We start from the raw sequence: 17,751 nt of genomic DNA on the forward strand, positions 1-17,751 counted from the left end.
TGGAAGGCACAGAGAAAGGATAAATTAATTTAAGGAAAATTATCACACGTAATATCTCTCTTACACACACACACTTTCCTACAAGGAAAGGACTAAAGGACTTGCTGGCACTTGAATCTCATTCTCACCTAAATTGGTAAAAGAAGGGAAGAATCATATACATATAAAGCTAAGCACAGAAATACACTTCACTAAACAAGGCAATAGAAGAGGAAAGAGAGAAAAAAGAAGGGGTAATTAGAGGAATTACTATTAATTGAAACAGACTAATTCAAGATATACAAAAATATTTATAATACTGCTTTTGAGGCAGCAAAGAATGTAGGTCTGAAGAGGTGCTCATAAAATAGGGAATAAATGAATAAGTGTGATATATAAATGTGATGGAATACTGTTGTTCTGTAAGAAAGGATTTTTTTTTTTTAAAGGTTGGTTTCAGGGAAGATTTTTATGAACTGGTGCAGAATGATGTGAATAAAATGAGTAAGGCAATTTAAACAACAACGATATAGTAAATCTCTATTGATCAGAAAAATGCAAATGAAGACAACTCAGATGCCACTACACACCTCTCTGACTGGCTAAGATGATGGGAAAAGATAATGATGAATGTTGGAGGGGATGTGGAAAAATTGGGACACTGATACATTGTTGGTGCCAGCCGTTCTGGAGAGCAATTTGGAACTATGTTCAAAAAGTTATCAAACTGTGCATACCTTTTGACCCAGCAATGTTACTACTGGGCTTATATCCCAAAGAGATAGGGAGGGAAAGGGACCCACATGTGCAAAAATGTTTGTGGCAGCCCTCTTTGTAGGGACAAGAAACTAGAAATTGAGTGGATGCCCATCTGTTGGAGAATGGCTGAACAAGTTATGGTATAGGTAAAGGAATATTATTGTTCTATAAGAAATGATCAGAAGGATGATTTTAGAGAAGCCTGGAGAGACTTACATGAACTGATGCTGAATGAAATGAGCAGAACCAGGAGATCATTGTTCATGGCAACATTAATATTATATGACAATCAATTCTGATGAACGTGACTCTTTACAATGAGATGAGATGATGCCAGTTCCAATGATCTTCTGATGAAGATAAGTCATCTACACCCAGACAGAAAACTGTGCAAATTGAATGTGGATCACAACATAACTGTTGGAACCTTGTCTTCCGAATCAGCTGGAGTCAGGAAAAATCCTTATTCTAGGTCTTTTGCGGTCTGGGGTCAGGGGATTAGATCTAGTAATCTCCACACCTCCTTCCTCTCCCTCCACCACCAGAGAAAGCCTCAATTTCTTCCTCCTACTCCACCCACTCATGTCACTTCCCTTTCTTTGTCCACACCCACCAATCCAGCCAGCACAGAATAGTTGGGGAGGGTCATCCTTCAAACATGTTAATAGAGAATTATCCAATTGGCAATTAGTCTCATGTCCTCTATTATCCAGTGCATTTGTTCAGTTCTAGCCCTTTACAGATGACATTCTCACTCTTTTTGCTCGTTTGTTTCCATTTTGTTTTCTTACTCATTTACTTTCCTTTTTGATCTGATTTTTCTTGTGCAGCAAGATAATTGCATAAATATGTTTACACATATTGGATTTAATATATATTTTAACATGTATAACATATATTGGATTGCTTGCCATCTAGGGGAGGGGGTAAAAGGAAGGAGGGGAAAATCTGGAACACAAGGCCAAGCAAGGGTCAATGCTGAAATATTATCCATGCATATGTTTTGAAAATAAAAAGCTTTAAAACAAACAAACAAACAAACAAACAAACAAAAAAACCAATGATATGGTAAAGACAAACAACTATGAAAGTATTAGGAACTCTAATCAGCAAAATGAGCAATCATGATTTTGAGAGGACAAAAGATGAAACATGCTAACCAGACTCCCAGTAGAGAGGTGAAGTACTCAAAGAGTGTAGAATGAGACATTTTTTTTTTATTGGACATGATCAATTCTGAAATTTGTTTTGTTTGGTTATAGATGTTTGTAATAGATTTTTTGCTTTTCTTTTATTCTCATTCAGGAGAACAAAAGTTGGCTGGAGTGAGAGGGAGGGAAGGCTTTTTTTTGTTGTTGTTGAATGAAAAATATAATTTAGCAAAAGAAATGGAAAGGTCACAAATGAAAAAAAATTAAGAGCATCCTAATGCAGAAAGAGGTATACTTTGATAAATGCTATGTTAAGAAAGTTAGGCATTTTTTCCTTGCCTTATAAAACAATGTTTATTTAAAGTAAAAATCAAGATCCATTTTGTCTACAAGTCTTTTTATATGCAGAGAACCAAAAATTATTTTCACTTATTTATGTGAAACACAAATTTTTCTGTAAGCAATGAAGTGGGTCAAATAAAGGTACAGCTCATGATTTTCTTAGTCCTTAGCATATATCAAACCAAAATTACTTTAAAGTTTATGAATGCTGAAAAAGAAAGGGAAGAAGAGAGGGAGAGAAAGAAACAGGGAGAGAAAGAGAAATGTCTACATTCTAAGTTATCTCTCTAAATCAATTACCACCACCTAGTGTTAAGATTAAAAATTGCATTAGCTATTGCTTTGTAATTTTAAATAGTATCATTAAGATAAAGGACTAGGCTTTTTGCCCAATTCTCTCAACCTCTAAATCCTTATTAAAACAGGAATCATGTAAAAGAGAAAAAATAATTTCTTCTGTAATCCATAGTCTAGGACATCAACACTGAAACAATCCAACAAACTAACAATAGAGAAAGCTAATCCTAACACCTAATATACATGCTAAGCATCTTCATCTCAACCACCTGCCAGGATCTTGCAGAGCCTCACCAGTGGATTTGCAACAGAACTACTTTTAAGCATCCTCTCCCTCCCTCTGTTGTTGGAAACCAAAAGACAAAAGCTTATCCTAGTAGGGAGGACAGTGTAGCAGTGTTATATTGTAGATCAACCAAAAAAATGACGATTAAAGGGAACTGGGGCAGGGCATGGTATATGTCTATGTGGTACTCCAGTAAACTAGAGGGAAAGAGCCTATCATCCATCTGAGTCAGTACTGTCTCCCCCCATGATTGCCAAAAAAATCACTTTGGCTAAAGAAGAAAATAGCCATTTGTTAAGCACCTCTCATGTGCTAATTACTGTGCTAAATACTTGACAAATCTTATCTTGTCTGATCCTCATAACCACCTGAGGAGTTAGTTGCTATCATTACCCCCCCTTTACATTTGAAGAAACTGAGGCAGATTGCCCAGGCTCAAAGACTAAGTGTCAGAGGCCAAATGTAAACTGGGGTAGGTTTCTTTCCAGGCAAGATGCTCTCTAAACCAAGTCATTTAAATGCCTTCTGTCCAGCATTTTACTTTCTAAAGCCCAGGAATATCTTCAAAGGGGAAGGAGGCAGAAAGTGAGCAACAGGAAGGGAAAAAAAGAAAAAAACAAAACCTGATTACCAAAGATCTCAAGAAGAAGAAAACTCAGTTAAAGACCTTGAGCATAAGAAGATAAATCAACAGGGAAGCTATTAATAATAGAAAAGAATAAGTCCCTCCAACAAATTCATCTATGTATAAATATTGCAAGACAAAGGAAAATGAATCAGCAGTGACTCTCTGGAAAGGGCATGGGACCACAGCTGGATATTCCTGAATGGTTCAAAGGAGAAAAAAAAGAAATTGTGAAAGCAAAATTCATGACCTGCACAATAGAAATAAGTAGCAGGACAAAAACAAAAAAACAAAACAAACCGGATCCACAGAAGTAATTCTCATCAAAGAAACAAAAGACAGAATAACTGATTGGACATGCAAAGAGAGGTTAAAAAAAAAATCAATAACCTTAAAAGAACATGATCTCTGCATTATCAAAACATTCATCCCAAGGCAGAATGTGAAGACAACTAAAGGATTACAAGTGAACAAAGGAAAATATGAAATTTTTTAAAATAGGCAGCTACCCTGAAATACTATAACAATTTACACATAGTAAAATGTGTTATTTGAAACACTTTGGAATAGAGTTATTCTGGAGAGCAAAATTTTCTTCTCCTTTTTTTTTTATTTTTTAAAAAAATTTATAATTATAATTTTTGACAGTATATATGCATGAGTAATTTTTTTTTTAAATAACATTATCCCTTGTATTCATTTTTCCAAATTTTCCCTTCCTTCCCTCTACTCCCTCCCCCCGATGACAGGCAATCCCATACATTTTACATGTGTTACAGTATAACCTAGATACAATATATGTGTGTAAATCCAATTTTTTTGTTGCATGTTAAGTATTAGATTCCGAAGGTATAAGTAACCTGGGTAGATAGACAGTAGTGCTAACAATTTACATTCACTTCCCAGTCAGTGTTCCTTCTCTGGGTGTAGTTGTTTCTGTCCATCATTGATCAACTGGAAGTGAGTTGGATCTTCTTTATGTTGAAGATTTCCACTTCCATCAGAATACATCTTCATACAACATTATTGTTGAAGTGTACAGTGCTCTTCCGATTCTGTTCATTTCACTCAGCATCAGTTCATGTAAGTGAGAGCAAAATTTTCTAAAGAATTAAGTGCTTATCCATTATTCATCATATCTGATGAACAGTTTTGTAAATACTAGACTTGGGAGTCAGGAAAATGTAGGTTTAAATCTATCTGAAGCACTTATCATCCATGTAATCCTATGCATGTATTTTAGCTGCTCTTAGCCTTAGTTCTCTAAGATCACCTGCCTCATACACATGCACATGTGCATGTCTATGTATAAGATTGGTCATGTGACCAGACTAGATCTGATTTATCTAGTATAGAGAAATACTTTTTGGATAAGGAAATTATACCAATGTAGGTGGCTACCTTCTCTGCAATTTACAATCCTCAAGTGCAGTTGAGGCATTAAGAGGTTAAGTAAGTTTCCCAGCTACCATGTGCCAGACAGGATTTAAACAAAGGTCTTCCTGATTATGAGGCTAGTTTTCAAGGCACTAAGCCATCATACTCCCTTGTATAACTAATCGGTTTTTAAAAGTTTATATAAATGTGAGCTATTTTTATTGTTTTTGTTATTATTATACTTTCTGATCACAGTATAATGTAACAAAACTGAACCTTTTGTTGGTGGTTCAGGACATTATTATGAACCAATTATTCCCATTTCAATATTTTCTAAATCTAACTCTGGAAGTATGAGAGGTTAATTGCTTAAAACTATTATAGCTCTAGACTGCTGGGCACTTTTTGTTCTTATTTGTATAGCTTTTTTTTGCCACACTAACACTCAAAAGGACAAAAAGCAATCACTTAAAACAATAGTAAATAAGATTGACTAAAACAAAATTGTTTAAATTGCTTTAAATCTATTATAAGTTAAGAAAAACCAGTATCATCAAGTCGGAATTAAAAAAAAAAAAAAAGAAAGAAAAAGAAAACATGCCTCCTTCCCCAAACTGGGGTGAATGGAACAGTATTCAAATGAGGCAATTACCCAAAAGAGGATTATTTTTACCTTCACTGATAGCTTCCAATTACTCATACTACATTTTAATTTATAATATTTTTGAGAGAAAAAGAATATGCATCTGAATCATCTATGTTAATTTATTAAAGCTATTCATTTACATTTTCCACAACAGTACTGAGAGTTTGAAAGCTCACAGAATATAGCATCATTTTTCATTTCATTAACCCTTGACACCAGTTCACTAACTGTGGTGCACCAATTCTCTATTGAAATCAGAATATCTGCAATATACTCAAAAGCAAAAATATAAGGAAAAGAAGCAAAATGTCTGTCATATTCAGGGCAAAATATTGCCCTGAACATTAATATTTCACAATATTATTATACATTATATTCAAAATCCCATAATATTTAAAAACCCTTCTGTAATGCTGTTTTTCCAAACATCCTATAAAATTAATGTTTTTGCTCTTTGTAAATTAATGGAACAAATTAGCTAAGTTGGGTTTGCTGTACCTATATTGTAAGTCTCTCCCTTGATTTCATCAGCTTCCTACGGTTCTCCTGAACTTCAATCCCACAATACCAGTTGGACATCCTCAATGAGGCATCTCAAACTCAACATGTATAAAAGAGAACTAATATTTTCCCTAAAACCATCCTCCTCCAACACTTTCCTATTTCTCCTATAATCATCACCCACCTATGCAGCTACTTGAGTTTATATTCCTGAAGTCATGCTTACCTATTTTCTCTCCACCCTCCCCTTATATCTAAGCATTTGTCAAGACCTGTTTATTTTTATTTCCATAACTTACCTCACAATTCCTCTCTTTCTCTGTATATGATATTCCATATTAGTTTGGGTTCTCATCAAGTTTCACTAAGTCTACTACAATACACTCTCTCCGCAATCCAATCAATTCTCCACAAATATGACAAACTGATATTCTTAACACATTTGACTATATCACCCCATTACTCAAAATCTCCAAAAGCTCCTTAATGTCTCTAGGAAAAAAATTCAAATTCCTTAGCCTGGCATTTCAAGCTCTTCCCATTTTGTTTTCCACCTATTTTTAAAAATTTATTTTCTATTCCTCTAAGTCATTAATTCTCCCTTCTTGTCTATGGAGCTGGGTGGTTTGTGGACAAGATATTATAGTTCCCATATCTATGCACTGAAAGTAGTTCTTCATGTCTAGAATTAAATTTCACCTTAAATTTTGGGCCACAGAGTCTTTAATTTTTTTCAAAGTAAAGCTTGGGTGATAATTTCTACAAAGTCTTTATTGATATCACCTGATAATTAACACTCTCTTACTCTAGCAAATACTCTATATTTATTTGTGGACATGTATTCTTCCCTTTGAAAGCAGGGATCATTTATTTTACTTATTCATTCATTCATTCATTCATTCATTCATTCATTCATTCATTCATTCATTATTTATTTTGTTTTGTATTTCTTAGAACCTAGCACAATACCTTGCAAAAATAAATATTTAAAAATGCTCCTGAACTGGACTCAGGAAAAGATAGTCGAATGAGAGAAACTGCCATAGAACTAGACAGTTTTAAAGTTAACAATTTTCTGTTTATTATATTGGCTAAACATATCGACTTTATTTAGTATTTAATATAAGACCTATATGAAAGGGATGCATCAACCAGGCCATCTAATTATACCTTCTTCAGCGTACTGTGAATCTCCTAACTATGAGCATTATCTTCTCCCTCCTTAAAGGTCTGTTGCTATGATGAACAAAGACTTCTAACCATATGTTTTTGATATATGTACAGATGCCACCTAATTTCCAGTATAGTACAGGAGATAGGAGGTTAAGTGACTCAAGGAAATGAATTCATGTTACTAAAGAAGAGAGAAAGGAGTTAGTAGAATAGTGCAAAGAACAATGAATTAAGATTGTCAAAAAAATTAGAATCTCCACCCAGCTTTGCCAATAATTGACTGAATGACCTTGAGCCACTATATCCCTTTAAACTCCATGGGCTTCAATTCCCTCATGTGCAACACAAGAAGCCTGAATTAAATGATCCTGAAGTTTTCTTCTAGTTCTAGAATTGGTGATTTGGGGAATTTAAGAAGAAAGAAAGATAAGTTTCTTTGGGGCTTTTTTCCTATGAAACTGTATTCTTTCAGCTATTTGGAACTAGGACGCTTACAATACATACTTGTAATAAAAAACAAAAACACAGAAAAAGACATTTTTGTAAAAATAATGATTAAGAAAAATTATGTCATCATTTTAAATGTAGTTATTATTGTATGGCTTTATTCTTAAAGAAAACAATTTAAGCATCATTTTATAAAAGGTATGCATTGGCAAACAATGGCAATTACTATCCAACTTATTCACACTTTTTTAGGTAATTTCTTTTAGAAAGTCAAGCCTATTCTATTTTCAACTGTAGTCAATTGGAAAATCTTTCTTTGAGTAGTTGGACTGATTAAATGATTTCTCACAGAAGTTATATTCATTGTCTTATTTCTGCAACACATTAATAGTAAATGGGGAAAATGGTAGATTTCTGAAATGAAGTGATCAGATTTATTATTAGATATAATCTAAAAAATTTAAAGTAGCAAAAACATTAAGTTACAAAGAATGGGACATAGGAATTCCAAAATTGTGAGTATTTGTGAGAGTTCTCTATATACTCTTGTTTATAAAGGCTTTTCAGATTTTTTTTTATACTTTCAACTTAACAAAATTAGGTAGATTATAAGTACCTCTGACCCTGTAAAGGATTCTACTATTGGGACACTCTTGTCCTCTACAAGGTAATGGAAAGCTAGAAAACAGACAGAAAAAATAATCAATTTACACTAGACAAAAATTATACAATAAGAAAAAGTTATACAAATAACAAAGAATATACTTACTCATTCCTGAGCACTCTCTATCTCCATCCCATACATTAGAAACAGCATGCCCAGTTAGTAGAAGGTTAATTAAACTTTGGCTATTTAATATAAAAAAAATCTATAATTAATAAACAAAACCCCAGAAGCAAACATTTGTTTTTGAATGAAATTATTTCAAAGAAACATAGCATTTAACTTTGAATTCTTTGTATTGATTTTTTTGGGGGAAGGGTAGGGATGTCTTAATTCCAAAATTTTTCATTTCTCAAATGTCACTTAATTCTTAAATTTTATTCCCTAATCTATATATTTATATAGACTATTACATAGTCTATATAAATTTAAGATCTTTACAAAAGATAGTATTATATAGGTGAAGAGAATGTTGAACTGATAATATTTAATATTAATACCATTTACTTTCATTACTGAATATCCAAATTATTAATTACAGGTACTGACACATGTGTTGAATTCACAAGAAAGAAAGTCTGTTGGATGTCAAGAAAATAGGTGGCAATTAGTGACTACAACAATATAATGGACAAGATTAATCTTTTTGCTATTTTCTTTCCACATCTCTTGAAAATTATTTTGAATAAAGGTAACAGAATAAAGTGAAGAAACAGCCAAGGTTAGAGATGGAATGAAATTGGTACTAATTTTCATTTTTAAGAAGGGGTAAATTTTATTTGGAAAATAAAGGAAAATATTCATCTATGAAATGGAAACAAAACTGAATTTCAAAAATCACTAAGTTTCACTTTTCTAAAGCAAAAGTATTATCCTGTGAAGTGTAAAATATTGTTAATATATGGAAGAAAACTTCATTCAATACTTTATAAATATGAGGAAATCAAGTCACAAAAGAACAAGTTATGTTCCTGAACAACACTGTTCCTGAAAACAATACTGTTAACTAGTTCCTAGTGCAGTGTCTTATATTAGGTGATGATTGTATAAAGACATCTTAATTCATTACCTGCCATGTCCATATACAGGATCTATCAAAGGTTCTGTTGAATCTTCAATTTCATTTTTTATGTTTTCAATACCCTAAAGAAACCAATTATTACAATTCAATGGCATGTTTTTTAATTAGATTAAAAGTGTTTCAGTGATCAATCTCTAATATAAAATAAACAAATAGGAAAAACAAATAATATTGCTTGTGGCGAGACATCTCAAGTAAAAAAGAACAAGGAACTTTATTAGAAAGGAACACAAGTCCTAACATTTATCTTTTTTGGGGGGCTACAATAGGTTCTATGAGCTTAGAAGGATAATGAGATATATTTCTTATGTTAAAAGACTTAAATTAAGTCCTGAATTTAAGAGACAATAGAAGAAAAATGAAAATTTTAAGTTTTATTTTTTTTGGGGGGGGAGGAGAGAACATTTCAATTTATGCCTTTATTCATGGGGAAAATCTGATGTAGAAACTGCTTTCACAATCTGGGAATTTAACTTGTTTGTATAGTGTAAGACAACTGCTTGGGGTCATTGAGAGGTTCAATTTGTACATGGTCACACAGCTAGTATGTATCAAAGGCAGGGCTTGAACACAGGTCTTCTTAAAACCAAGCCTAACATTTTATAATTATGATTCACAGTCTCTCAATTTATCTGTTATATGTATTGAGGTATACATTAGAGCAATGGTCCTCAAACTTTTTAAATAGGGGGCCAGTTCACTGTCCCTCAAACTGTTGGAGGGCCGGACTATAGTAAAAACAAAAACTCACACTCTGTCTCCACCCTCAGCCCATTTGCCATAACCCAGCAAGACACATAAATGTCCTTATCGGCCGCATCTGGCCCTCGGGCCGTAGTTTGAGAACCCCTGCATTAGAGTATGGTAGCTAAATGAGAATTGCCCAAGTATATTTCAGAGAATTCTGTGTGTTTAAAATATACCCTAAGCGCTATCTGTAAAACTATAATGACAGACCAATATCAAATGCATCCTGAATATCTCCAACACTTATAAGTACTGCAGGAGGATACAAAAACAAAATAATCTCAGTGAACTTTTTACTGATCAACTTAAAAGGCAGAAAAGTACATGGCAATTACCAAATATGGAGGGAGAGACCACTGTAATGAAATGATCTGCAAAAGCTTCACATTCATACAACTGATCCATTAAGCTTGACAGGTAGGTAAAAACTAAGCAGAACAAAGTTTTAGGCAGGTCCTGGTAGTTTAATCAAAATAGGTTAATGTGCATAGATAATATAATGGGTTTGTGTAGTTGAGTAGTGAGAGGTATGAATGAAAAAGTAAGTAATCAAATTAGAAAGGGACTTAAAATGTCATACTACATGGGAAGAATCCCAATAAGCTTTTGATCAAAATAGTAATTAGGAAAACCAGTTTGAGGACTAGCTACAAGATGGACTGGAGTGTAGAGAGACTTGAGAAAAGTGAGGAGATAATGACTATGATGGTAAAGACCTTTACTGATGGAGGTGAGATAAAAGAAAGAGGCAGATGCAAGAAACATCATGAACAAATAATCAATGGAATTTGCTGACTGATTCAATATTAGGGTTAAAGAAGAAAGGTAAAAAGGTTATTAAAGATCACTGTGGTTTTGAATTTACATGCCTCTGAGAATGTTTGGCAGAAATAGAGTTGCAAGGAGGAGAAAGCACTTCAGGGTAATGATGAGTTCTATTTAGACTTGGGGAGTTTCAGGAAATAACAGGATAGTAAAGTAAAAATGATCAGTAAGAAATTAAAGATGAGGAGCCAAAACTGGAGAAAACAGGATTTGAAACATAAATTTGGGAATCATTCAGCTAGAAATGATCACTAAACCTGTGAAAGCAGATAGAAACTAAGGAAAAAGAATACTAAGTAAAAAGTGGTGGGGGAAAAAAAGATAAAAGAACAAAATCTCAAAAAAAAAAAAAAAACAATTGGATTTGGTCATTAGAAAGTTACTGGCAATCTCTACTGATTACTTCACTGTAGTGTCTGAGAGTGGGGAAGTTAACTCTTAAAAGGGTAAACAATAAGTATAGATGAAGATTTTCCCCTACAGTATGAAAAAGAATATAGCCATTTCTAAACTTTAAAACAAAAAATATCTAAACTTTGAGACTAAATAATATTCATCTCAAAAAGGAAAGAAAGTACTCAACTGAAATTAACAAGTGACAGGTATTCACTTCTTAAACAAACCTTTGTGAGTATCACCGAATACAGAAAAAGCAATACTCCAAATTTGTTTGCCCACATGGAATACTGATCCCAAATAGCTTCTTTTAGCTCAGGAAAATTTTTGAATGATTTTTTGCTGGGAGAAAAAAGGAAATGAACATTAGTAACTTATTCATAAAAAGTATAAACCAATAATCAGGGAAAAGGCAGAATGTGGATATTTTAAATTCTTTTACACGTTTAAAAAACTGTAACAAATAAGATATTGAGTATTAAATAGGTTCTCATACAATCATATCCTTCAGCAGAGATGAGTAGACTATTGGTTTTGCCCAATACATGGAATTCAGTAAGACAGAAATGCTTCTTGGGAGAGACATCATTATATCTTGGACCTAAACATTATATGGGTAATGTCTGGGATTAACATTATTCAATTATATGTGCGTGCGTGTGTAATTTAGAAAATAAGGTAGATTTGATATAATTCAGTCAAAAAGAATATTGAATTTCTAATATTAAAAATATTTGCTAAACAGTATACTTCAAATAATTATAAAAATTTTCTTTTTTGGAAGTCCTTTAGAATTATGAAATCATTGGAAAAGTTAAAAAAAAATTAAAAACCCTCCTGAAATATCAAAAGATATTTATTATAGATATGAATATGAGAAACCAAGTCACAACTGAGCTAATTTCAAAGAAAGTGCTAAATTCTGATCCAAACTTCACTTTAATAAATTAATAAGGAAGCATGTCTACTCTTTTATCATGTAATAAAGAATTGAAAAGAAGTTGGGAACCACATAAATCCTTCTATTCTCTTAGAGTAAAGGCAACTGTAATTTAGCATTAATTACTTTTTTTCCCATTTTCACTATGAAAATAAATTTCTATGAATAAATTATTATTAATTTCAATAATTAAGAATTGGGGAAATTTTAATATATAAGTACATACTATTTTCTATCCTTTAAATAAATATAAAGTTATTCTCAAAGTATTCACTTAAAAGTCACATTCCATAGTTTCAATACTGTTTTTAAGCACCTTTCCCCTTTCCATAGTATGAATGAACTTCAAAAAGTAATGTGCCCACAAAATAAGTATTTTAAATGTTCCAACATGTTACTTACTGAATTAATGAATGAAACCGCTCAAAGCCAAGCTCTTCGACAGCCAAGGCAGCTATACATAAAAGACACTTTTCAGCACTACACATGGCAAATAAATGACACAAGATACACACAGCAAGCTATAAATATTTTCAAGCTTCAAACATAATGTCTATCTCTTATTTCCTTCCCCCGTTTAAGATTACCAGTTTATCTTCAATTTTATTATTATATAAAGAAATAAAACATTTTGGCATTTAAATTTTTGTGATTAAAGTAAAATATTTTTGAAAAATTTAAAAAATATTAATTTAATAGTCACATTTCCTTTTAATTAAGCTAAGCTATTAGGGCTTGCAGAATGGGAAGAAATTTCAGGTTAGTGTTTTGCCCAATTTATAATTGTAAGCATAAATTCAGACCTTTAAAATTTTTATTAGCAGTGTCAACTAAGTTACACTTAACAATCAGCTAAAAAAAAAATTACTTTTTAAAGAACAGCGAGTAACATAGGAATTCTATTTTTTAGAAGTTAAAATAGCTAACATTCAATTTAGTAAGACTGCTTTTAAAAATTCTCATTTTTAAAATTTTGTCATCCTTTGTAAAATATTCTTTCATTACTATTTTTCCTTTATCTTATTATTTTTTGGTGTTAAATGCCTCAAATGTCAAAGACATAGCAATCTGAGTCTATTCAGGTTCAACAACTGCTTTAGATCTGTTTCGTTGCAATTATTCAAATAATTTTTGAGTACTTTTGTCAATTTACCTCTTTATAAATTGTATTTTGAGAATGTACAAATATAAATGAAAAAAAAAAAAGCAACCCACAAAATAATGAAATAAAAGGAAACAATGTCCCTAAAAATCCAGTATCAATGCAAATGCCTCATTTCATTTAAAATAAAAGAGGCTTTAAATTCTAGCACTTAAAAAAAAAAAAATTGAACTAATGAACAAGACTTCTCAGTGACCAGCTATGTAAAATTCCTGATTGATTCTGAATTCAGTTTCAACCTAACCTGAATCTTCTGAAAAGACAAAAACTTCAGATATTTTAATAATTAAGTAGAGAGATGAATTCATGTGTCAAATATATTACTCATGGAAACAAAGTTGTAATTGAACCTGAGACTCTAATTTTGCAAACAAATGTGCATTTACTAATAAGCCACAAATATACATCACATAAGCCACTGAAATTGGTATGCTTACACAGAATAAAATATGCAATTCAGAACAAAAACCAAACAATTTGTACTAAAATGTTAAAAGATTGTGCTTAATTGTCTACAAATACAATTAATTCTACTGGCTGACAATCCCAATAATTTAAATTGCACTGTATCCCATGAAAGCAGACAAAAAGAGTTAATTTACAGTAAAATGTACAGCAAAAAAAAAAACAGAAGACAAAACAGCTTAGCAGGCAAGAATAATGGAAAGATACTACAGAAATACAACAGAACAAAGCATAGAAAACAGGAAATAATAGGCACAAGAAAATATTTATGAAATAATATTTTACATAATTCTAGTTCACTTTTATTTATCTAAGATAAATTTTCAAAATTTCCTGATAGAAACAAAAACAGCTCCACATCCCCCCCAAAAAACTCCTCCAAATTTCAGGAATCATTTTAAAGGATATAATACTACCTTAAATTTTTAAAAAAGTATACTTTGAATGAAATATCATTCAGAGTTATAAACTTTTCAATGAGGCCACAAAATAATACAAAATCAATTTACTACATTACATAAAAGGCTTTGGTATGACACTAAGTATATTGGGACCTCAATTGAATTAGTTAAGGAAGTGCCTACCAATCTCACTTTTAGAAAGATTCTAGAACAGATACCTAAATTTACCAAATATGGTAAAATCTTGAGAAAACAAGACTGTCTATAAATCCATAATAAGACTTTTAAAAATACAGGGTACTCAGGTTTTAACACATCTCATATATAATAGCCTTATTAAAATAATATATTTGATTAATGGTCATTTAAATAAGTTAAGTTTGAAATTAAATACTTTGAATATCCATATACTATCTATATATCAACTTAAGAATATTATATTAAATATTTAAATGTTCTTTACATTAGTTAAAAACAATACACATAATATGTCATAACTTGGTCTATTATTTTCACATATCTAATAAGCATTAAAATTCTCCTTCAACACATATATCAACTACAAAATTAATTTGAATAATTTGGAAGGCCACTTTTATTAACTGAAAGAGGAAATGTTGTTTTTCCTGTAGTTTAATAATGAAATACTGTATTGATGTGCTAAATAATTACATTAAATAGCTGTCAGAGTTCAGTGGAATGGGATTATAAAAGAATCAGGAGAGATGTTGTAAGGATAAAAAAAAATTAATTTTTTTTAGAAATCTGGCACCCAATTTTGAGAAAGAAAGGATACAGGAAAGAGAAGAAGCACATGGAAAGAGAAAATAAGGAGAGTTTCTAAATTTTTTTAGTACTTTGATTTCTTTGGCTGAAAATTGAAATAGTGTAAAATGCTTAAGAGTGTCAAATGCTATAAGGTGTTATCTAGAACTGATTGTAGAACAAAAACTAAGTGTTGATAACTATCAACTGACCTCTATAAGCAATTCAATAACTGAAATAAAACAAATTTAGAAGTGGCTTCTTTACTACCAGAAAATAGCATATCACAAAACTCATAAATGTAGAGAATTTCAGTCAATTGGCACACAGAGATTGAAAGTCCATTTTTAGGATTAAAAAAAAAATGTCTAGTAAAAATAGCTAAGAATTTCTTGGATTTTCACTTTAGACATAAAAGTCACCACCCTGTATTTTGACATACATTTAAGTATGTCAAAGTACTTTTATTTTAAAAAGTACTTTAAAACTCTTTTTTTTTTTAATTACTCTTTTAAAATTGTAATGCCAGGTACTTCAAGAAAAAAAATTGCATAAACAAGATAGACAAATAATAATGACAAAAGTCTGGTAAGAAATGTCTCATGTAAAAAAAAAAAAATCTCTCAACTTTATTTTAGGAAAGACCTAAAAAACACCAAGGATATTATTTTTTTTTTAAAGGAATAAAGTACAATAAGAACTGTATTGTAGATTATTTTAATTTTCCCTTTTGGAATACCTGAGAAGAATGTTAATTACAAATAATGATGAGAGTGTATAGTAAGAATTACTTTAATAGACTGAGCTCACAAGATGAAGCTTGGAAAGTACAATTCATGGTAATGAAGGAAAAGGTAACCAAAATTAAAACATTTTTGCTTTGATAGATGTATTTTTTCCTTTCTGAAAAAATAGAAATGAAAGAGGACTACTAAAAAAAAGCTAATATCTTCTTTGCTTTTAGATAAATGAAAGCCTTACTCAAAAAGTATCAGTATTCAAACTCCAAGTTCACAAATGAAGATAAAAGCATAAAAACAAAGGTTGATTTTTTTTTCTTAAATTGTGAAAATTTAAATAAAGTGCAAAATGCCATTAATATCAAAATAAAGTAGCATCTTACAAGTATGTTCTTCTTGACAACTAGACTCTGCAGGGCCTTCTGAAATACTTGCAGTGTCCTCTGTAGTCTTCCCTCTTATCCATGCTGCCAAGGAGTAAGATCCAGAGTTTTCAGAGCAGGCAGTTTCTAAAATATCACACAGGGTATGACAAAGAAGATCCTTCCGTTCTTCCTCTAAAATTGATACAAATTAAAAAGTTACAATAAATATTGTCTCTAAAAAAAGATTAAACATTGTATCTTGTCATGAATTATAAAACCATCAAAATGTGTGTGTGTGTGTGTGTGTGTGTGTGTGTGTGTGTGTGTGTGTGTGTGTCTATAGAGGAGAAATAGAAATAATTAACAGGGAAGAAAAAACATTTAAGTGGGGCTGGAGAAGGTTCTGTAGAAGGTGGGATTTTAGCATAAATTAAAAGACAACAGAGTTCAATGGTTAGAGTTAAGGAAGAATACTGTTCCAGACATCAGAGACAGTCAGAGAAAATGCATGGAGCTGAGAGATGGAGTATGTTGTTTATGGAATGGTCCAGAGACCAGTGTTATAGGGTCAAAGAGTATATACATGTTGTGGAAGAAGGTGTCTGACGACTAAAAAGGTAGCGGGGGGCTAGACTTTGAAGTGCTTTGAATATCAAATTGTGCATTTTTGCTTTTGGTCTAGGAGGCAATAAATGGGAAGGTCTTAAGTATTGTTGGGTAGGGTGTGACATGATTGGATCTAAGCTACAGGGAAGTCACTATAGTGGCTGAATGGAGGATGGATTGGAGCCCACAAAGACTAAAAGGCATCAGACCTGGCAATAGGTTATTGCAGTAATTTGGATGTGAGGACCTGGACCAGGGTAAGGTCGGTGTCAGAAGAGAGAAGAACAAGTGAACTAGAAAAATCTTGGCAAAGGCTTGGATATTAAGAGAAAGAGTGAGAAATCCAGCATGAAACCAAGGTCGGGAACCTGAGGGATGAGGAGGATGGTTTTGTCTTCAGCAGTAAGTGGAAAGAAAATGTGCCATATTTTAGATGAACAGAGTTTAAGACTTCTGTCACATATCCAGTTAGAGAAGCCTGAAAGGCAGCTGGAGATTCAAGATTAGATATCAGCAAAGAATCTACAGCAGGAGAGGTGGACTTGAGAATCATTAGCATGAAGGCAGACAAATATGCAACAGAAAAGTGCTAGGTCAGGAAGATCTGAGTTCAAATGTGGTTTCGTACACTTCCCAGCTGTTTAACCATGGTCAAGTCATTTCACTTTGCCTGCCTCAGTTTCCTCATCTATCAAATGGGCTAGAGAAGGAAATGGAAAACCCTTCTAAGATCTTTGCTGAAAAAATACCCCACATAATTTCCTGAAGAGTTGGACATGACTGAACAAAAGCACAAAGATGATAATTAAATCCATGGGAGCTGAAGAGCTCACCAAGTGAGGTAAATAGGAGCAGGAGAAGAGAAGGACAGAACCTTCACAGACATCTATGGTCGAGGGCATGCTCTAGAGGAGGATCTATTAAAGAAGACAGAGGTTGGAGGTAAAATAAGAGAGTGGGCTGAGAGATAATATGAGAATAAAGATTCAGGAAAGACCATGTGACTGTCTG

The 17,751-nt window shown here is 32.2% G+C and overlaps 1 protein-coding gene and 1 long non-coding RNA gene across 3 annotated transcripts in view; one reads left to right on the forward strand and one right to left on the reverse strand.

The window, feature by feature from the left end:
• The window catches only part of LOC141542366 (uncharacterized), a 55,416-nt gene extending 46,456 nt beyond the window's left edge, over positions 1-8,960 (forward strand). Inside the window, exon 3 of the long non-coding RNA XR_012482138.1 lies at positions 8,789-8,960. This is a non-coding gene — a long non-coding RNA (uncharacterized LOC141542366). The remainder of the gene's footprint in view (positions 1-8,788) is intronic.
• Positions 1-17,751, reverse strand: part of MINDY3 (MINDY lysine 48 deubiquitinase 3) — an 89,588-nt gene that overhangs the window by 60,174 nt on the left and 11,663 nt on the right. The window contains exons 4-8 of one of the 2 annotated variants that reach the window (XM_074266671.1): positions 16,153-16,326; positions 12,639-12,690; positions 11,524-11,638; positions 9,317-9,390; positions 8,353-8,432 (exon numbers count right to left, since the gene is read on the reverse strand). In XM_074266671.1, the coding sequence (XP_074122772.1) occupies positions 8,353-8,432; positions 9,317-9,390; positions 11,524-11,638; positions 12,639-12,690; positions 16,153-16,326 (495 nt within the window). Of the gene's footprint in view, positions 1-8,352; positions 8,433-9,316; positions 9,391-11,523; positions 11,639-12,638; positions 12,717-16,152; positions 16,327-17,751 lie in introns of those variants that run through there. The other variant, XM_074266672.1, reaches the window with a different exon arrangement.

This window comes from Sminthopsis crassicaudata, chromosome 5 (genome assembly GCF_048593235.1).
Source record: "Sminthopsis crassicaudata isolate SCR6 chromosome 5, ASM4859323v1, whole genome shotgun sequence".
Lineage (NCBI taxonomy): Eukaryota > Metazoa > Chordata > Mammalia > Dasyuromorphia > Dasyuridae > Sminthopsis > Sminthopsis crassicaudata.